The following is a 21,680-nucleotide window of genomic DNA, read 5'->3' as shown; positions in this document are numbered from 1 at the left end:
TTTAATGACCTAGAGGACAGAGGAAGGGAAAGGCATCAAGCTGAGGTGAGAGCAAAAAAAAAAAGTGTGCAAAATGAGAGTAGACTTACGGGACTCTGTGACTTCATCAAATGGAATAACATTTGTATTATAGTGATCCCAGAAGAAGAAAAGAGAGCTGAAAACTTTCCAAATCCGGAGAAGGAAACTGATACCCAGATCCAGGAGGCTCAGAGATCCTCCAGCAAAATCAACCGTAGGAGGTCCAGACCAGGACCAGGACCTACAGTAATTAAAATGGGGAAAAGGGGAAAAGTAGTGATAATTGGTGTTTTTTGTTTTTGTTTTTGTTTTTAGAGATTTTTAAAAGCAACAAGACAAGAGACAGTTACACGCCAGAGGAAACCCCCTCGGGCTATCACCAGATTTTTTAGCAGAAAGTCTGCAGGCCCGGAAGACAGCGGCACAATATATTCAAAGTACTGAAAGGAAGAAAGTATGCAGCCAAGAATGTTCTATCCAGCAAGACTATACCATTCAAAATAAAAGGAGGGAGGAGCGTCTCAGACTAAAGCTAAAGGATTTCCTAACCACTAAGCTAACCCTACAAGAAGTGTTCGAGGGGGCTCTCTGCGTCGAAAGGCAAGACCACAAGTACGAACAGTCAGAAACACAACCCCAGTAAAAATAAGTATAAGTATATCTGTAAAACTCCGTTCGGGGACTCACACAATAAAAGGATGTAAAATAAGACACAACACACCTAAAACGTGGTGGGAGAGGAATAAAGAATGGATTCAGACTTAAGCAACCATCAACTTAATATATTCAGAAGACGTAGAGATAAGCCTCATGCTAACTGGAAATCACACACCAGTAAGGGACAAAGAATAAGAAGAAAGGAGTCCCAGTATATCACTAAAGAAAGCCGGTAAGCCAAAAAAGAGCAAAAGAAGGATCAGAGATAAACTGTAAAACCACAAAACAAGTAACAAAATGGCAATAAACACGTATACTATCAATTACTTTGAATGTAAATGGATTCAGCATCCCGATCAAAAGGCAGAGTGACAGAATGGATTAAAAAAAATAATAAATAGACCATCTGTATGCTGGGTCTATAGGAGACTCCCAGCAGACCTACAGACACCTGCAGACTGAACGTGAGGGGACGTGGAGGAACCTCTCTCATGCAGGCGGATGTCAAAAGAAAGCTGGGGTCCCGGTACTTCCATTGGACAAAACAGACTTCAAAACAAAGACCATACCCAAGAGACAAAGAATGCCATGTAATTAAAGGGACAATCCAACAAGAAGATATAACAATTATAAATATTTATGTGCCCAACATGGACCACCCAAATATGTAAAAAAGTAAATAACAAACATAAAGGAACTAATTAAGGAGAGTAATACAATAACATTAGGGTCTTTAACACTCCAGTGATGTCCACAGATCTATCAGCCAAGCAGAATATCAAGAAGGCAACAGTGGCTTTGAATGACGCACTGGACCAGATGGCTTTAACAGACACAGTCAAAACATTCCCTCCTAAAACAGAAGACTACACGTTTTCTTCAAGTGCACACGGAAGAGTCTCCAAAACAGATCCCATATTAGGCCATAAAACAAGTATAAACAAACTCAGAAAGACTGAAGCCATACTGTGCACCTTTTGACCACAATGCTATGAAACTAGAAATCTGCCCAGGAAAAAGTGTGGAAAGACCTCAAGTACAGGAAGGACAAGTAACACACTACCCAACAATGAATGGGTCAATCAAGAAGTCAAAGACAAAATCAAACATTACATGGAAAGAAGTGAAAAGGGAAACACAGCAGTCCAACATCTCTGGGACATAGCAAAAGTCACTCTAAGAGGGAAGTTCATGGCAATACAGGGCTACCTCAAGAAGCAAAAAGAATCTCAACCTAACCTTACTTACAGGACCTAGAAAAGGAAAACCCCAAACCCGTAGAAGGAAATAAAGATTAGAGCACATCAATGAAACCAGAAGAGCTGGTTCTTTGAAGGGACCAATGAAATTGATAAACCTCCAGCCAGATTCATGAAAACAAAACAAAACAAAATCACAAAGGCAAGAGGAGAAATTAACACCGCAGAAATACAGTCAGCATAAGAAAAATTATATGCCTGGGGGCACCTGTGTGGCTCGGGTGGATAAGTATCCAAGTCTCAATCTTGGCTCAGGTCATGTTCTCTCAGGGTCATAAGGTCAAGTCCCACGTCAGGCTCTGTGCTTGGCATGGAGTCTGCCTCACTTTCTCTCCCTCCCTCCTCCTCCTCTGTTCATGCTAGCTCTCTCTAAAAAAAATTATATGCCAACAAGTTGGGCCACCTAGATGAAATGCATAAATTCCTAGAAACATATAATCTACCCAGCCTGAAGCAGGAAGAAATAGAAAATTAGTATAGACCAATAACCAGCAGTAAAATTGAGTCAGTAATCAAAACCCCCCCAACAAACCAAAACCAAAGTCCAGGACCAGGACCAGATAGCTTCACAGGTGAAGTCCACCAAACTTCAAGAAAAATTAAGACCTAAAGATACCATAATACCACCCCCCTCCAAAAAAAGAGAAAACTATAGGCCGGTATCTCTGATACAAAAACCCTCAACAAAATATCAGCAAACCAGATCCAACAATGTTAAGTCATTTACCATAATCAAGTGGGATTCATTCCTAGAATGCAAAGGTGGTTTAATGTTTACAAATCATCATCAACCGGATCCGTCACACCAATAAGAGAAAGGATAAAAACCACATGATCGTCATAGTAGATGTGGAAAGACCACGTGACAGAGGACAACATCCATTCATGATAAAAAAAAAAACCTTCAACACAGTAGGTCAAGAGGGAACACACCTCATCAAAATGAAGGCCAAGTATCAAAAATGCACAGCTAACACCTTACTCAGCGTGACAAAACCGGGAGCTTTCCTCCTGAGGTCAGGAGCAAGACAAGGATGTTTACTCATCACTTCTATTCAACATAGTCCTGTGAGTCCTGGCCACAGCAATCAGCCAGCCAAAAGAAAGAAAAGGCATCCAGATTGGTAAGGAAGAAATAAAGTGTCCTGTATTTGTAGATGACATGATACTATATATAGAAAACATGAAAGACTCCACCAAAAATGGCTAGAACAGATACATGAATTCTGTAAGGTTCCAGGATACAAAACAGACAGAAATCTGTTGCTTTCCTACATGCTAATAATGAAGCATATTAGCTTCATTTTCAAAAAGAAAAATAAAGAAAACAATCCCATTTACAGCGGCACCAAAAAGAATAAGTTACCTAGGATTAAACCTGACTGAGGAGGTGACAGACTTTCTCTGAAAAACAGGAAACACTGCTGGAAGAAGTTGGAGAGGACACTAAGAAAGACATTCCATGCTCATGGATTAGAAGAATAAATATTGTTAAAACCCAAAGCAATCTACAGATTTAATATAGTCCCTATCAAAATAACAACGACGTTTTGCACAGAAGTAGAACAGACAAATCCTAAAATTTGGATGGAGCCACAAAGGACCCCAAGTAGCCGAAACAATTTTGAAAAAGAAAAACAAAACTGGAATTATTACAATTCCAGCCTTCAAGTTATATGACCAAGCTGTGGTGATCCAAACGGTATGGTATTGGCATGAAAAGTAGACACACAGGTCAATGCATAGAAAACCCACAAAGAAACCCACACTTATATGGTCAATTAATCTTTGGCAAATGAGAAAACATGCAGTGGGGGAAAAAAAAAAAGACAGTCCCTTCAACAGATGGTGTTAGGAAAATTGGACAGCGACGTGCAGGAGTATAAAATGACCATTTCTTCACACCATGCACAAAAATAAATTCAAAATGGATTAAAGAGCTAAATGTGAGACCTGAGACCATAAAAATCCTAGAAGAGAACAGAGGCAGTAGCTGCTTTGACATCGGCCATAACAACTTATTTCTAGATCTGTCTCCTGAGGCAAGGGAACCAAAAATAAACTATTGGAACTCTATCAAAATAAAAGGCTTCTGCACAGCAAAGGAAACAGTCAACAAAACTAGAAGACCACTTGCTGACTGGGAGAGCCTGCCTGCCCGTGACCTGCTAAAGGGTTGGTATCCAAAATAGAGAATGGAATAGCAATTTAAAAACAGGCAGAAGACAGGAGAAGACCTTTCTCCAAGGTGACATACAGAAGGCTCAGCATCACTCGTCACCAGGGAGATGTCAGTCAGAACCACAATGAGGTGTCACCTGACACGGATCAGAATGGCTACAGCCGCCAACACAAGACACACATTGGTGAGGATGTGGAGAAAAAGGAGCCGTCATGCTCTGTTGGTGGGAACGCAGACTGCTGCAGCCACCCCGGTCACGAATGTGGAGGTTTGTCAAAAAGTTAAAACAGAATTACCCTGTCACCCAGTAGCAGCTCTACTGGCTGTTTACCCCCGAAATACGAAAACACTCATGGAAAGGGATGCGCGCCCTCCTGTGTTGACAGCAGCACGAGTCACGATAGCCGGGTTGTGGAAGCGGCCACGTGTCCATCCGCAGGGGGCAGAGAAGGAAGAGAAGGTACGTGTGCATGTGCACGCACGCACGCACACATTATCACGCAGCTGTAAGAGTGGAATCGCGCCGTTTGCAGCAGCATCTCTGGACGCACAGAGTGTACTACTAAGCAAGACAAGCCCGTCGAAGAGAAACACCGTATGATTTCCCTCCTGTGTTTAAGAAACCAGTGGAGGAGAAACAGAGACACACCAAAAAAACAACTGAACTATAAAGAACACACGGGGGTGAACACACGGGTGCGGACGGGGTGAAACAGGCGATGGGGGTGAAGGACTGTGACGCACCCCGGGCGACGGGCAGAAGCGATCACGGTCTCATACACCCGAGATTAAAGTGCATGTTAACGACGCTGGGATTAAAATGTTAGAACAATCAGATGCTGACTCTGATCGTCGGCTTTGCCTCCTGCTCTGTGCCCTGGGCCCCGTCATCGTCTGAGCCTCAGTCTCTGCTCTGCGGTGACAGCAGGGCCCGACCGCTGCCAGGCCCCTGCTCTCCCAAGCCCAGTAAGTCGACTGCCTATGGAGCAGCCGACCCCAGAACGCTGCCTGGCCCTCTGGCCCCCAGAACCACGGCCCCGCGTTCTGGGTCTGCCGTGGGGTAGCACGCAAACTTTGGAGTCACCCTAGCAGGTCCTCATCCCGGCTGGGCCCTGCAGGAGAAGCCACTCGCCCTGCCTGAGCCCCTGGGATCCTTCCTCCCAGCCGCGCGGAGACTCGGGGAGCCCGTGCCCGGACCGCGCCCTGCAGCCCTTGCCGTTCTGCCTGAGCTCTCGCCCAGGTCTGCGGCTCTCGAAGGCTGGGAGTCAGGGATGGCAGAGCAGAATGTTCTTGGCTTTGCACTCGGGCTGCTCGTCTCCGCAAGGGCTCCACTCTGCCATGCAGCGTGAAAGCACCGCAGGAGAGAGCCAGAGCCCTGCTCCGTGTCCGTCCCCGAGTTTCGCCTTTCTCTTTAGTTCAGCCTTGCAAGCTAGGGTGGGAGTAGTTTTTTTTTTTTTTTTCCCCTTAAGATTTTATTTGACAAAGAGAGCACAAGCAGGGGGAGCAGCAGGCAGAGGGAGCAGACTCCCCACTGAGCAGGGAGCCTGATGCGGGACTCGATCCCAGGACCCGGGGATCATGCCCTGAGCTGGAGACAGACACTTAATCAACGGAGCCACCCAGCAGCCCTGGGGTAAGAATGTTCTTGCGAATTTTATGGCAAGGGAACTAACTCCAGGATGAGGCGAGTACCGTACGTGGCGAGGGGCGGGAGCCGGGGACGCGAGCCAGGGACGCAGGCAGCTAGGATCCTGTCCCCTCTGTACCTTTAACCCTGGGTCAGTAAACCTCTCCATGCCTCCGCTTCCTCCCCTGGAAAGGGGGTACGCATGGGCTTCCCTTCCTCCCTGGCTGAGGCGTGGATTACGGAGCACATGCAGGGCAGTGAGGACCGTGCCCGGCACACAGCAAGCACGCCGTAAAGGTCCCCGATTGCACTTTGAGTACAGAAGTGAGACCTCTGGCCGAGCTGCCCTAGGCTCGGGGAGCGCGCCGTCTCGTGGGGAGGCCATGAAGGGAACAGACGGAATTCCTGCCACGGGAGATACACGCCTGGAAGGGGACCTAGAAGTCAGGGACCGTGGTAGGTGAGGAACAGTCTCTCCAGGGGGACAACTTGCCAGCGGCGACAGGAACCCGTGAGGAACAGATGGGGCCACATGCAGTCTCCCTGGTTGGGGTAGCCTGGCCTCGGCCGCAGGTCGTACAGACCGTGAACTTGATTCGCTGTGCAGCGGCCACCTCTGGAAGGCTGGGAGTAGGGGCCTGTGCTGCGATCAGCTTTGTATTTTAAGACACACGAAGGGAGACCATCCAATGCCATTCGTGCAGTCCCCATAACCACCAAGGAGTCATTAAGGCTTGGTGGCAAATGGGGTGGCTGAAGGTTGGGGAGCCTCGGACGCCCGGCTCACAGCTCCGAAACCTCTCCTGGACCCGCACTCCCTGGTCCGCGCAGGAGAGCGCTTCCTTCCCGGAGCAGGTGCGGCGGCTGGACCCAGACTCGCTCCTGCGGGGGGGACCCTGCGCCAGGCGCACGCAGACCCAGCCTTGGTAGCTTCCCGCAGGCGAGCTGGGGTGTCCGAGCTGTCACCCGGCCATTGAGAGGGACCCAGTGAGGCTATGCCTCGGGGACCTCGGACAGCAGCAGACGGGCTCCTTCCTGCAGTGTTCTGGGGTCTGGTGTTCTACTGAGCGAGTAACACGGAGGAGTCCTAGCTACTGACGTGTGATCCACGACAAGCGCGTTGTCCTGTGGCTCCTGCCGCTCTCTGCGTTCCCACGCACGTGCTCACTCTCTTGCGTGAGGTTTTGTTCTCCACGGCGGTAGGGTCCTACCTGGTCTTCCATAACCTGTTGTCTTCACTGACCGTTATGCCGAGGTGCGCGCCCGCATGCGTGTCCTCCTGGGTGACGGTGGGCAGCCGTGCTCATGCCCGGTCAGCCGTGGACTGGGGGAGTCGCCCAGCCTAGGGGCGGGCACATTGTTGCCAGGCTTCCCGAGGGGAAGCCTGTGGGGATCGAAGGGGCCCCCGGACGTGGAGCTCCTGAGGCAGGACTCGCGGAGGATAAGATAGAACCTTTGCACGCAGCTCCCTCAGTTTTCCTAAAAACACGTCCCGTTTGTCCAGCCACCCCCTCCGACCACCATCCCAGTGTGGCCGATAGCATCCCCAGCCAGTCTGCATACTTCTGGGGCCTCAGAGAACGGTCTGGGGCTGTGCTGGACGCCCCGTGGGCTCGCTCATTCCACGCAGCTTCACAGAGCACCGGGTTTGGGGACCCCCCCCCCGCCACTGTGCTTCTGTGAACCAGACTAACCACAGCAGCACACGCTGAGGGCTCCTGCAGGGGAGGCCGCCCTGAGACCAGAAGGGGAGGAGGAGAAGGGGGAGGAGGCCAGGTGGCCTTTCTGTCTTTGGGGACCGGCAAGCACAGAGGCACCGGTGCAGGAGTGTGCCCAGTGCCCACTGAGGAGGCTGGAGGGGGCGGGTGGCAGGACCGCCTCAGGGGTGGTCGTGCGGAGAGCGGAAGGGCTCCGCTCCGAGGCCGGGTTTGGAGCCAAGGCTGGTCCCGATCCGCTGGTTTAGCTGGGTGGTTCCAGCCGCGACGCCCCTCCCAGGCTTCAGCAAACAGTAGCAGCATCACTAACCTGTTTATCGTCCTCCATGAAGTGCCCACCATGTCCTTCCCCTGCCTATCTGTCAAGCTGTCCTCATGGTGGCTCCCAGGAGCCCTTCACACGCTTTGGGCCCTCTGTGATCTGCTTCGGGACGCCCGTCTCTCGGTGCTTCTGCGTGGGGCTTTCTGTCTGCCCACCTCACACCGCCTTGAACCACCACCACCCTTACCGTTTTCTAGGCTTTTTATTCTCTGCACGCGCAATGTTAAAACCACGGAGCTTTTACCGATGGGCAGATCTGGGTGATGGCTTTGGAGGGTTGCCTTATTAAGAGTCTCGGAGGTCCTATTACCACCACTTTCCCTAGGGGAGACGTGAATACGGGTCCTTACTCCTGCTCTCTCAAAGTAAACCTCAAGAGTGTTCATGGCGCTCTCATTCCGAGGCCCACATTCTGGGGTCACACACGGCCACCTCCCCTAAGCTGGGCGTGGCCACGGTCCCGTCCGACCAGAAAGCCAAGGCTCAGTGCAGGTGAACTTGCTGTTGGCAGCTCTGTGGCTGTACCTGAACGACTGAGTGTGCCAGATGTAGTTCTAGGTGCGGGCAGGCGGTGGGGAAGGGGACCGAGTGGTAGTTGCCGTAAGGAAACCAAAACACAGTTACTGGGCGGCCCAGGAGCAGAGGCGACTTTGGAGCTCAGATCTGCGCTCAGGGACAACTGAGCAGAGCCGGAGGAGCGCGTGGGCTGGTCCCGAGGGCAGCCAGAAGCTGTAGAGGAGGGACATGGAGGAGGACTTGGGACGAGGCGCAGAGGAATCCACAGACACAGGGAGACCCTTTAGAAATCTGTTGGGAGTCTACGGCCATACCACCCTGAACGCGCCCGATCTCGTCTGATCTCGGAAGCTAAGCAGGGTCGGGCCTGGTTAGTACTTGGATGGGAGAAATCTGTCGGGAGTCCAGGCCAGAGGCCACGGTGTCTGGACCTGGGATGTCACTGGTAGAGGGCAGTGCCGGTGTTGCACGCGTGTCCAGACGGAGACCCCACCGAGCACTTCGGTGAGTAAGGCGTGGCATGTGAAGGGAAGGCCAAGGCGGTGGGTTAGGGTTTGAGCCAGGATGCAGATAGCTGTCCCGTTTACGAAAGCTGAGAAAACCAGAGGAGGAAGAAAGGTGCGATGGGGAAATTCAGAGTTTCTGCGTTGGACAAGTTCAAGACAGGGAGACGGGCAGTGGTTACAATCAAGCCCAGGGTCCCAGCTAGGAGGAGAGGTGGGGCTGAGACGGGGCAGTGACAGGGTCCAGGGAGCGGGGCCTTGAGGACGCATTGGCCGGGGGTAGGGGGTCCCAGAGGCGGTGCGAACCATCCAGCCTCTATTCAAAGCAGCCCTGCGGGGCAGGGGGGTCCCAACATAGCGGATGGGTACAAAGCTGGAAGGTGGGTCTCAGTCCGCTTGGGCAGCCGTGGGACACCCACTTGGGGTAATGAACTCTACTTGAGGTGCCCAATGTCACCCCAGCAGCATCGGGGGTCTCTAATGATCAGAAGCCTGTCCACGGGGGCACCTGGGTGGCTCAGCCGTTAAGCATCTGTCTTTGGCTCAGGTCTTGTCCCAGGGTCAAAGCCCTGAATCAGGCTCCCCAGTCAGCAGGGAGTCTACTTCTCCCTCTCCCTCTGCTGCTCCCCCTGCCTGTGCTCGCTCTTTGTCAAATACATAAAGTCTTTAAAGAAAAAAAAGCCCATACATGGTTCCAGCCCATGAAATAGTGAAAGCCGGTGTCTCAGGGGGCCGCAGTAGACAGAACAGTGTTTCTATGGACTGACTCGCACCTTGTACGCAAACGAGACCTGAAACCATCTGTACTTTCTCCCGTAGCGTCATTTACCACAGGCACCTGCTCTACCTTCCCCTCCAGCTCTGCTGCACTCCCCACCCCAGTCCAGTCTCCAAACACAAATGGAACCTGTTTTCACTCCTTCCCCTGCCCTGATTGGCCGCTGTGTCCGCGGAGGCTCGCCCTCCAGCACCCTTACCCCTGCTCCGTGCCTGCTCCCCCATCTATGCTCTGACCTCAGGATCCTTATCCTGGGAGCATACCAACCCCATGGAGCTCCCTGGGCCCGGGGTTCCTCTCTGTCACTCTGGCCCCACTGTAAGCTTTAGAGGCTGTACATCCGAAGCGGGTGACGCTAACAGGGTTCCCCATGATCCTTGGGGTGAGGGGCTCACATGGCTCTGCACGATCCAGCCCCCTTCCAACTTCTCCAGACTCAGCGCCCACCTCCCGCTGTCTTCCCCAGACCCTAGAGGTCTTTTTCTCTACAAGTATCTGTCACCTGCCCCTTAGCCCAGAGGATAAGAAGAGCTGGGTCTCATCAGATGGACCCAGGCTTGCGTCCTACTGTCACACGGGAGACCTGTGCCCTCCGCTCAGTCCCTGCCCCTCCACGTGCCACACAGGACACTCCCATCACGCCCCCGTGCATGCAACAGCACCCCCACCTCCCAGCAAGCACCCTGTGACTGTCACCGTAACCTCCACAGACCGGCCCCGGCCTCTCGGCTCCCCAGGCCTCATCAACAATGTCCGTGGCATTCCAAGAACAGAACAGCACAGCACAACCCACCCCCCACCCGCCATGAGGCCACCACGCCAAGATTATATTCAGAATCATTCTATCACGGAGACCATTCAGGGTTAGGAATTGGGATCTGAAGAACCACCAGAACCATCTGTGGGACATCTGCAAGGGCAGAACCACTGGGCCCCAGATCTAACCAGGGACAGGAAACCGAGGAAGGGCACGGAGGCCACCTTCCTTCAGGCACAGCCATGGCACTCCCAGAGCGAAACCTTCAGGACTGGAGTGGAGTGACTGGTGCTCGGGTCCAGCTGGGTCCTTTGGGTCCCATCACAGGGCCTGGAGCCCTAAATTCTGCCCACAAGTGAGTTCAAGGCTGTGTAGCTGGTGCACCCGGACCAACCCAGCCGCTCGTGGCCCTCCCTCTGCTGGCTGTGGGCATAGAGCAAGGCCTCCCCGGCCCCCGCAGTTGGGAGGGCAGCCCTTCTTCCTGGTTTGCACACCGTGCAGGCAGAACGCAGTCCTAACTCACGCACACATGGCCCTCCCCAGTCGCTGGCTCTCGGGGGACCGTGGTCTCAGCTTCGGTAGAAGAGAGCTCAGTCCTGTGCGTGCCCCGGGGTCCAGCCCGGCAGCTGGCCTCACCCATGTGCAGCCCCCTCCAAGCTACGGCAGGTGGCCCCCAGCAAATGGGGTATCGACCGGCTCTCTGCACCTGGTTTACGAGCCAAATGAAAAATAATTCTCTCCCTGTGGCCATTTTTCACTGCTGAGTGGCTGAGACCTTTGGATCGATGTCACCCACGTGCTGGGTACTGGGGTGCCACCCCTGTGGCATGCTAACAGGGCTCCCCATGATCCTCGGGGTGAGGGGCTCACATGGCAGTGCACGATCCAGCCCCCCTTCCAGCCTGTGGCACCCAAGAGGTTTAGTAAATAAACAGTCTCCCCGGGGCTCCTGGCAGGTGCTGCTTACACAGACCTGTTTCCTCGGGTGCCCCAAGGGTAGCCAGCAGCAGGGACAAGGGGAGTTTCTGTAAGGGCTGCCAAGCTGGTTGCCCCGGAGAGAAGCCCCAAGAGCTCAAGGAGAAGGGACCTGTGGGACCAGTGGGACATGTGGGCTGTGTCCTGGGTGAGTGGCCGTGCTCAGGAGGCTGCTTCTCCCACCTTCCAGCTGAGGGCTCAGGACAGATCCCAGCTGTGCGGAGAACCAGTGCCCAGCGTCGGTCCCGGGGAAGTGTCGTCCCCACAGGGTTCCCTGTGGGTCCCTAGAGCTCGGGAAGTCCGCATTTCATGGCCTGGGGGAAGGAGGCATCTGCATCCGTCTGTCCCTTGCTTCCTGCCCACTGGTTCAAAGCCTGAGGCCATCCCCATGTGGACCTTGAGGAGGTGAAGCCGTGTGGGCGGGGACCAAAGCCAAGTTCAGCAGCAGGGGGAGGACAGTTGGCAGGCCCCCCGCACGGGCCTGCCGGCGAAGACCCTGCAGTGCCCCTCCTCGCTGCCTCGGCTTGGGCCACTTCCCTCAGTAGCCTTGTGAGGGTAGAGCTCCCCACTGAGAGCGCGGCCGCTTCGGCAGCTCCGGGTCCAGAAACACACACGGCCGTCCCCGCGCTCTGGTGTATTTCCATCACGGCAGAAGGGAACCCCGGGTCTCCCCTGCCCCAAGCAGCCACACACTTCCTGTTCCCCCAAACCACTCTATTCCGGACCCTCCCAGGAACAGAGTCAGCAGGTGCGTGGACTGGGGAGCCCGGCGTGTTTCTGCCAGCTCAGGGTTCGCAAGGCTTCCCCACACCGGCGGGCAGCAGCGGTCTCCCCGGGAGCCTCCAGAGGGAACTAGTTGTGCTAGCCTTCCGACTTCAGCTCCGTAAGACCCGTTTCAGACTCCAGACCCCACAACTCTAAGATGGGATGTTTGCATTCAAGCCACTAAGTATGGGGTCATTTGTGAGCAGAACCGTAGGAACCCAGGCAAGAGTTCAACTCGGCCTTCACAGCCGCAGGCCAGCCGACGACTGCGCCGCCCCCGCCAGCACGCCGTGCCCGGCCCCTGTTCAGAGAGCCTTCCCACCCGCCCCATACGCCGTCCCGGGCCCCTTCTGCCCTGGGAGGCTCAGGCTGCCTTTACACCAGGTCCTGCCTATGATGTCCTCTCACCGGTGGCCCGTGAGTCTCCCCCAGGCCTGGGACAGCCGGTTTTGCTCACCACTGTTTCCAGGGGCTGCAAGCGGGCTCGGCCCTCACGGGTGCTCAAGAACGTCATGGGATGAAGGGACGCACCGCCCCTTCCCGCAGGCTTTTCCGAACACCTGGAGGTGTCCCCAGCCCGTGTTACCTTGGCTTCTCACCGTCTGTCCTCCCGGGGCGCTCTGTGCCCCCCGCCCCCACAGCCTGCCATGCTCCCGCTGGCCCGCTGCGGGGACACGGGTAACCCCCTCGGTGGGACTGCTGACTCGTTGTGCTATTTCTGGCTCTTTGCACAGGAAAGTCCTAATTAGCCATTGGCCTACATCCTGGTTATTCTCTTAGGACGAGTTCCACAGGCAGTCCCCCATTCCTGCTACACCTCTTTTGACCCTAAATGCAGTGTTCTCCACAGCGTTTTCTTTTCTTTCCTCTTCCAGCAAGGGCACGTGTCAGTGACAATGGGGGAAGAAAGCCACGGCCCCCATGCGCGCTCGCCCCTCGGAGCTGGAGAGCCACGGTCCCCCCCCCCAAGCGCTCCCGCCTGCTCCCGCCCCCACTGGATGCCCCAACTTAATCCGCCTCTTCCCTGCTCTGTCTTACAGTGACGTCCCCGCTCCTGGAGAACCGCTGACCAAGAACACCCGGCCCAAAGTGGCTTCCCGCTTCCCCAAGCTGTCCCGCGGTCACCCCAGAGAAACCCGCAACGTGGAGCCCCAGAGCGGCGACCTCTGACCTCTGCCGAATCCCAGACTTGGGCCCTATGTGCTGCGCCAGCTGCCTCTGCCCAGCCACTCCGCGTCCGGCCCGGCCCCAGCAGACGGCCCCTTCCCCCCGCCGGAGTGTGCGCCACACCCCCCCCCCCCGGCCCCGGAGACCTGGGACACTGATTAAACTGGGCAGTCTCAGAGGGCAAGGCAGCAGCTCGCAGGACAGACTCGGACACATGGACACCCTCCCGGGGCCGGCCCTTCCCAACCCCTCCAGCTCGGGGGCGGGGGCCGGCAGGAGGGTGGGCACCAGGGGCCGTGCACAGCCCCTTGCTGGAGAGGCACAGCTCGGAGGCAGATCAGAAACCGCCTCCTGACTCTTTCCCACGCGGGAATTAGAATGACTGTTACCCTTTTTTTTTTCCTTGTAACGTAACTGCCTGCTGTAGTCTATGGACACGTGGGACCTGAGGGGGGAGGTTGTGTTCCTTCCCCTTCAACTCTCTCCCAGTGGTCCTAAGACCCTCTGGTTGTACAACCCATGGCCAGCGGTAGCTCACGTGGCCGCCTTGAGGGAGACATGCCAGTGGCCTTCTTGCTAAGGAGCCACTAGGGACGCTGACCTGGTGGGGGCGCATAGAGCACTCCTCACCGCCTTCTGAGGTTGGCTTCTGGAAGGACTAGCCCCCGTCGGAAACTGGAGGCCGCCTGGGCCCACATGCACACTGTGAGGCTTGGGTGGACTGGGGTCATGACCTCCCAAGCCAAGAGGCCTCAAGGTCACGTGAGAGACTGTTCAGGGAACTACGGCGGAAAAGGCCTCAGGCCCTCAGGCTTGCAGACCGTTCTCCGGAGCCCTGCAGAGCTCCGTGGGGCTCCCTGGTACCTGGGACAGTGCCCCGCCTCCAGGTCACCGTCATTCCCTTAGGGTGCATTCTTGCTGTGCCCTGTGCCCCCGCCGTGCTCTCAGTGTGTCCCCCGTGGCGGGCGGGAACAGGATGAGGATGAGCTGCCTTCCTGCGTGAGGTCGCTTCCCAGAACCGGGGCCGTGGGCCGGCTTGGACCTCCAGAATCACGGACCGGCGTGAGCTGCGGTGGACAGATACGAAGGGCTCGCTTGTCCGGGGGAAGGACGGAGGAGCTAGACCCACGCGGTGCGGCAGAGCACGTGGGGGCCAGACTGACGTGAGGAAGTGGGAGCGCGTCGGGGGCCTGCGGGCCGCTGAGCACACAAGCTTCCCGGAACCGTTGCAGCCGCCCCAGGCTTGCTGAGCCACTGCGCGAGCACTAGGCCTCTGCTGGTCAGACGGACGCTCTGGACGGCATCACCCAGAAGGTTTCTGCCGCGAGTTCCCTGCTGCCAAGTGAGGGTAGCGGAAGCGACTCAGGGCCCTTACCGAAGGCTGAGGTGCAGCCCACCCCGCCCTCCGGGGGGAACTGAGGCAGCCCGAACCACCTCAGAGGGAGCCGTCGGCGGGGGAGCAGAACCAAGCACCATTCCCCGTGCAGGGGCCGCGTCATCAGCTCATGGGGGTCAACAGGACCCGAGACGCTGTGTCCCAGGAAAGCGACCCGGGGCTCTGCCTTGTTTGCCAAGGTCCCCACGGCACCTGCGCTTCCTTCGAACTCAAGGCCCACGGGACAGCTGGCCGCCGTCACTGGCAGTGGGGGCACACTTGTGCCAGACTCGCAAAGCTCGGGCTGGCCCAGTCCTGCCCCCTCAGTCTCTGGGAAGTGGGGTTTGCAGCGGACACAGATGGGAGCCTCCCGTGGCCGACGTCACCCGGGGCCGAGGGCTCTGCTCCACCAGCCCGTTTGGACACCGGGCCCAAAATGCGTCTGAGTGTGAACTGACCTCACCACCTCCAAAGTCTCCAGCAGGAGCCCACCTGGACATTCTGTGCCCAGAACTGTGACAGACGGATGCTAAGCCTTGAGAAACATTTATGCACTCGGCCTGTGTTTACAGAAGGAGAAACTCTGCCTATTTTTTAAAGCTTAATTATTCATGGAAAACTTGCCCTGCTCTCCTGATACACCGATGGAAAAGCCCATTCCTGGGACCACATGCGACCCATCCAGGTGGCCTGCTCTGTGTACCCCCTCCTCATGACGCGGCAGAAACCTGGAGCCATCGTTGGCGTATGGACCCCCCCTTTCCACTCAGATCCGCACGTGACATACACATGACAACCACTCCTCAAAGCCTGGACTCCTGTGTCCCCTAGAATGTTCTGTAGTGGTTCCCCCCCTGCCGCTCCAGATCCTTGCTCTGTTCCCCGGTGTGCTGGGACAGACAGAGAAACAGTGGGTCTCCAGCTCCTGGAGAAGGAAGCATAGGCCCAGCCATTGCAGACAGAGACCCGAGGCACAAAACGCCACCTCCTGGCCAGAGCCGTGTCCTCTGCTGGCCTTCCGTCCTGTCCCGTTGAGAGGCCTGGCCGGCCCCAGCCCTGCACGACAGACACCCATCAGCCCCAGGACCCACTGGAGAAAAAGGCAGCACGACACAAAGAACCCGTAGAAGGCACTCCTGTTCTCCTGGACCCGGTCAGATCCTTTGGCACCTCCCCAGCTGGCACCCGAGGAAGTTAGGGGGCACGCCTCGGAGAGGGCATTCTATCCCGTGACGGTCACCTTTAGCAGCATGACCCGGGTGCAACCAAGGGCTTGGGTTACAAAGGGATCACCTGTGGAGTCGTGGAGATAGGACCCAAGAGGGAAGAATGGGGGTAAGGGTCCGTGGACGAGAGGCACTTAGAAGCCAGGCTCCGCTCCACAGAGGGGAGCCTCCCGCGTGCTTGGCTCAAAGTGCTCGCCCGCAGCGGGGTACCGAGGGGCAGTCAGAGCTGCGGACAGTCGTCAGTTTGACCGCACGGCCAGAGCTCCTGCCTAGAGCCAACCGGCATGGGAGGCCTCACACAAGTCCCGAGCTTGGGCCCGAGTCGCGAGACCGGAGCGGAGAGCTGCCAGCCAGCCGCGTGCTTGCTTCCCGGCACCCTGCACAGGGTCCCTGGGCCCAGGCTACGCGAACCACCCTCCTCTTCTCTCGGCTCCACATGGGCGAGTTCCCCCATGAACTTGGGTGGGGGGCTCTAGGCCTCACTTCCTCCCACACCTGCCCACCTTCACAGGGGGAACCGGCCTGCCCCACACAGGCCTCGGCTTCTGGGGTCCCCACAGGTAGCCCCGCACAGTCCCCTCCAGAGGCCTTCATGCCTCCCCTGGCACCTTGGCACCAGCCCCAGAGCCCGTTCCCGGGAAGGCGCTCCACTCCGTGGGGACCACTGTGCCTGGGCACAGACGTGAGGCGGAACACCGGCTCCATCTTCAGCCTGGAGCGACCCTGGCAGGCCCCGCTCACCCAGGAACAGCAGACCGGCACCGAGGCGTCCCAGGAGGGGCACACATCCCGCTCCATTTCAACCCCAACGGCAATAATCCTCGGCCTTCCCTCCAGGTTTGGCGCGGGACCGTGCCCGGCACGCTGGGCTCTGTCCCCAGCCCGGGATGCGGCAGACGGAGGAGGGGGTACTTCTGGCAGGCAGCCCTCTGCTGCGGGGCAACGCCTCCTACAACCCTCCTTTTTCTAAGTATTTTGCATTGTTTCATTAAAGCGAACATTAAATATTTGCTGTTGGGCTTGGCTTCTGGGTAATTTTGCACAACTGTAGCACTGTATATTTTATCTAACGTTTCTGTGCCAAAAAGTTCGTTGTCCTGTTTCTGTAACACGTGGTTTTGAAGAGGTTCCTTAAACGGATCAGTAGGGATCGGGGGGACACAGGTGCACTCGGGCTGCCCGGATGCGCTGCTCAGCTCAGCCCCACGGGGCTCCCCTGCCCTCGGCCGTGAACCGCGGTGGGGCGCGGGCCAGCCTTTGAAGGCTCTCAGTGAGGGCCGGGAGCCTCTCCCTGTGGGTCTACATCCTCACAGCCACCGAGCATGGGCTTCTGTACCTACTGAATCCGTTTCCTTAGGGGGAAGCACCCAGTCTGATTTCTGGAAAGGACGGTCGAGCCTGCGGTAAGGAGACCGAGTTCACTGCTGCTTTGAGGTCCGGGGGTTCCGTTCGTACGGGCCCGGGCATGCTTGTCCGTCGTGGCTGGAGCTCCACGCGCAGACCTGCTCAGGTCACACCCTCCTCCTCCCCGGGGCCTGATCAGGCCCGCTCCCTGCCTTCCTGACCCGCGAGCCGGGAGGCCACTCTTCCCACTGCAAGACTCTGCACCATCAGTAGAAACCACGGAGGGGAGGCCTTTGCAAGAACCGGGATTGCGGCCACAGAGGACACAGGCCAGCAGACCGCACTTCTGCGCCCGGAGCTGCTGGAAGGAGCCTGGAGAACACGGGCTTCCAGGAGTGAGGGGGGCCGGAGCTCACTAGGGCACGTTCTCAGCTGGCATTAGGCCTGGACTTCCTGGAGGAGGGGGACCTGTGAATGCAGGAGCCCTGGTGTCCCAGCGCAGAGGCTACCCACCTCCAGAAGTGTCCCCTTGCCTGGCCGGACCGTGTGAGCCCTCTGCCGGCGGGGTGGGGGATAGTACAGCAACAGACGGCGGGTCTGGTCGGCCGCCGGGATGGATGTGGGGTCGAGCCGTCCGCAGAGTCGCTCTGAAATGTGTAGTAGTACGTTAACTGCCCTCTTATGTTAAGGTTTACACAATAGAATTTTTAAACAAATGTGTTTAATTTTCTAAAATCTCTTGTATTAAAGTTTTCTTTTGGAATAAGCTGTGGTAATTTTGTTACGATCTGGTTGAGATACACCTCTTTACAATGACAATAAAAACAGTCACATTTTATAAATTAGCCCAGTTATGGTCTTTCTGTGCGTTCTTTTGCCGCTGACTAGCTCAACTGGCATTGCACACATTTTAAAGCTTTCCGGAAAGCTCACCCACCATCTCCGGGAAGAGCGTAGAGACCAGCATTCCCTGAGCCCAACCTCGGTGTTACTGGAGCTGAAACGGAGCGGAAGTCCCACCGTGCGCTGCGAGCCCTGTAGAACTGGGCACGTACACTCAAAGCGCCACAGAAATCCCCTTGGTACAGGTTCCTATTCATCCACATCGTTATTGGGCACCTACTGTATACCAGGCATCTTGCCCGGCGTGGGCACAGAGCAGCAAACAGGACAGAAGCGCCCCAGCCGTCTCACACTCGAGTCCGGGTGCCACAGGTGGACCAGAAGGATCTGCGGAGGCCGCCATCCCCAGGGTCACGACCTGCTGTAGGTGCTGCGGAGCAAGCAGCTGGGTTCGGGAGCCTAGAATGGGACCGGGACCTGCTTTGAACCACAGAGGCCAGGGTGTCTCCCCTGTGGCTGTGCGGACACTGGGGAGCAGGTATGGCTGCGGGTTGGGGGGGGCGCGCACACAGGGGGTTCACAGTGCCCCTGGGTTCGATCCACGCGATGTCTCTAGCACCATGCAGCTGTGACAACCAGAAATGTCTCCAGACATAGCCATGTACCTCCTGAGTGACAAGACGCCCCCGGTTGAGGACCGTGGGGTGAGGCTAAGAGATACTTTGGCAGAAATGATGTTTAAGCTTCAGCTGGAGGAAAAGAAAGACCTGGACGCTGTCCTTCCCCACCGCTCCCAAGTCCCATTGCCTAGAAAACCCACGCCACACAGCCAGGGGCTTTGCCGGTGTGACGTCCTTACGGGAACAGAGGAGAAACGGGTTCTTGGGGTAAGGGCCTGGGCGTGAGGTCATTCTGTGAAACTCCTACCATCCGATCTGGCGGGGGACCTGACCAGGGCCCCGAGGAGGGTGCCCTCCGGGCTGAGGATATGGGGTGGGGGGCGGGACAACCGCTGCTCGTTCGGGATGTGGGTGGACACTTGCCACACACGCTATGGCCCCCACCCCTCACCCAACCCCATGAATCCTGTGCCTTCCGTGTATTTCAACAGGTAAGAAAACTAAGCTCGGGCTGCGTGTGGGCCCCGGCTCCCCCAGCTCAGGTTGGAGGAGAAACTGGGGGGACTGTGTGCGTCAAGCCCACAGCCTGGACTGTCCCAGGGGCCCCTGCCTCATGTCCACGTGCCACTGTCCTCAGGGAGGGCTCAGCTTCCGGGCCGCCTCCAAGCACAGCTCACCCCGTTTTTCCCTCGAGGGTCCTCAAGTGGAGGCTTCTCCGTTTCCCTATTTCCAACCACTTTGTCTCCTCAAAACCAATTCCTGGGGTGCTCAGACAAGCTACTGGTAACAGCCTTGCACGGAGGCTGGCCTCTCTGACCTCCATGTGACTTCTCCTCAGTCCCTGGCCATTAACACTCCAGCAGCATCCCTGCATCTCACTCCTGAGCTACTCCCTCCCTGAAGGCTTTTCCTCTTGGCCACTTGTGCCTCTTCCAGACCCACGCACCAGCCATGACCCTGCATCCTCTGGAGTCTTGGCTTGAGGTTCTTCACTCTGACCCCGCTATCCTCCTGGTACATTGCTCCCATGTCCTCAACAACAGTTCTTCCAATACTTTCAAACCCGAAACCTGTCATTTTCTTAAAACCCTGTCCTCCTCACTTTCTGGCCAAGTCCCCTCCTTCCCGGCACTGGTTCCTTGGGCATGGCGATCCCCCCTCCCTTCCAGACATCCGTTCTCTTGCCCTTCTTCCTACTTGCTCGGCAACAACACACCCCTGGTCAAGCCCAGTCAACAAGCCAGTATTACAGTAACTTCGCTTTGTGACTCACACTTGGCTTTCTATTAATTTGAGATGAATATATTTGAAAGACTTACTGGTTTATGTTTGGGGGCACACAATGCATATAGATCAAATTTTATAATATCAGCAACTAAAAGGGGTGGAGACAGAGCTGCAGCGTCTTGTAGGTTACTGAAGGGGAGCTGGATGAAAACACATTGGAGTGCGCTAAGTAGAGGATGTTCAGTGTAACCCCGTGGTAACAGCAAAGACGATCACTATATACACAAAAAGAAATGATAAAGGAATTTCAATGTGTCACTAACCCCCTCAAAAAAAAATTAACACAAAAGACAAGGAAAGCAAGAAATGGGAGACAGAAAGCTGTTGAGGCTTATGGAAAACAAATAGCAAAATGACACAAGACCCTGCTTATCAGTGATTACTTTAAATGTAAATGGATTAAACTCTCCAGTCAGGATAGAGATTGGCAGAACGGATAAAAACACACGATCCAACTATATGTTGTCTACAGGAACTCACTTTAGATCCAAAGACACAGACAGTAAAAGCCTGGGAAAAGATATTCTATGTCAATGGTAACAAAAGGGATGAGCAGCTAGACTATCAGACTAGACTTCAAATTTTAAAAAAGGTTGCATGAGACAATATAATACAAAACTTGACAGAGCAAGAAGATAGAAATATAAATAAATGCACACTTAATGATGGACCACCAAATTCTAGGAAGTAAAAACTAAGAACTAAGGGAGAAATAGTTCGACAATCAGAGCTGGAAACCTCCACCTCCTTGATAATGTATACAGCCACCACACAGAAGGAAGGAGGATGCAGACTCAGTAAACCAACTATATCTAACACATGCACAGAACGAACACTCCACCCAGGGACCATGTGCACACAATTCTCAAGTGCACAAAGGACATTTTTCTGGGACACTATACGTTAGGCACACAACCAATCTCATATTTAAAAATACGGGTATCATACAAAGTATCTTCTCCAACCGCAGAAGGATAAACTTGGAAATCATTAGCAGAAGGAAAACTGGAAAATTCACCTATTTGTGGGAACTAATACATTCTTAAACAACCAATGGACCAAAGAAGAAATTATAAGGGATATTAGAAAATATTTCAAGATGAATGAGAATTAAAATATAAGATACTGAAGCTTACAGGATCCAGCGTAACTGGCTAAGGAAGAAATGTATAGCTATTAATGCTTTATGTTGAAAAGTAAGATCTAAAATCAGTGACCTAATTTTATACCTTAAGGAACTAGAAAAAGAATAAACTGAACCCACAAAGTGAGCAGGGCAAAGAAAACACAAGTTAGAGCAGAAACAACTGGAACAGAAAAGAGAAAAGTGATGAAACCAAAAGTTGGTTCTTTGAAAAGATCCAGAAAATTGACCAACTTAGGTAGACTAAGAAAAAAGACTCTGTAAATTCAGAAATTAAAATGGGGACATTATTACTGATCCCTGTGAAACAAAAAGATTTATGAGCATCTGTGAACAACTGCATGCCGTTAAGTTGAATAACCTACATGAAACAGACAAATTCTTACAAACACAAAACCTTGAATCACTAAATTCTGCACCTAAAACTAGTATTACACTGTATCTTAACTGGAATTTAAATAAAAACTTGAAAGACAAAGAAGAAATACACAAAACCTACCAAAATCAAATCCCAAACCAGAAAATTTGAAGAGACCTATAATTGAATCAGTGATCAGAAGTCTCCTGACAAAGGGAATTCTGCCAAACATTTCATGA

The 21,680-nt window shown here is 54.7% G+C and overlaps 1 protein-coding gene and 1 pseudogene across 3 annotated transcripts in view; both read left to right on the top strand.

Annotated features, from left to right (window-relative positions):
- The window catches only part of SNX29 (sorting nexin 29), a 477,185-nt gene extending 459,151 nt beyond the window's left edge, over positions 1-18,034 (top strand). The window contains exon 21 of one of the 3 annotated variants that reach the window (XM_032328137.1): positions 13,118-18,034. In XM_032328137.1, the coding sequence (XP_032184028.1) occupies positions 13,118-13,247 (130 nt within the window). In that variant the 3' untranslated portion in view covers positions 13,248-18,034. Of the gene's footprint in view, positions 1-336; positions 939-13,117 lie in introns of those variants that run through there. The other 2 variants (XM_032328140.1, XM_032328139.1) reach the window with 2 other exon arrangements.
- Positions 8,600-8,717, top strand: LOC116581540 (annotated as a pseudogene).
- Positions 18,035-21,680: the final 3,646 nt, after the last annotated feature.

Source organism: Mustela erminea, chromosome 20, assembly GCF_009829155.1.
Source record: "Mustela erminea isolate mMusErm1 chromosome 20, mMusErm1.Pri, whole genome shotgun sequence".
Classification (NCBI taxonomy): Eukaryota; Metazoa; Chordata; class Mammalia; order Carnivora; family Mustelidae; genus Mustela; species Mustela erminea.
Note: the sequence above shows the minus strand (reverse complement) of the source record. Positions and strands in the feature narration are given on the sequence as shown.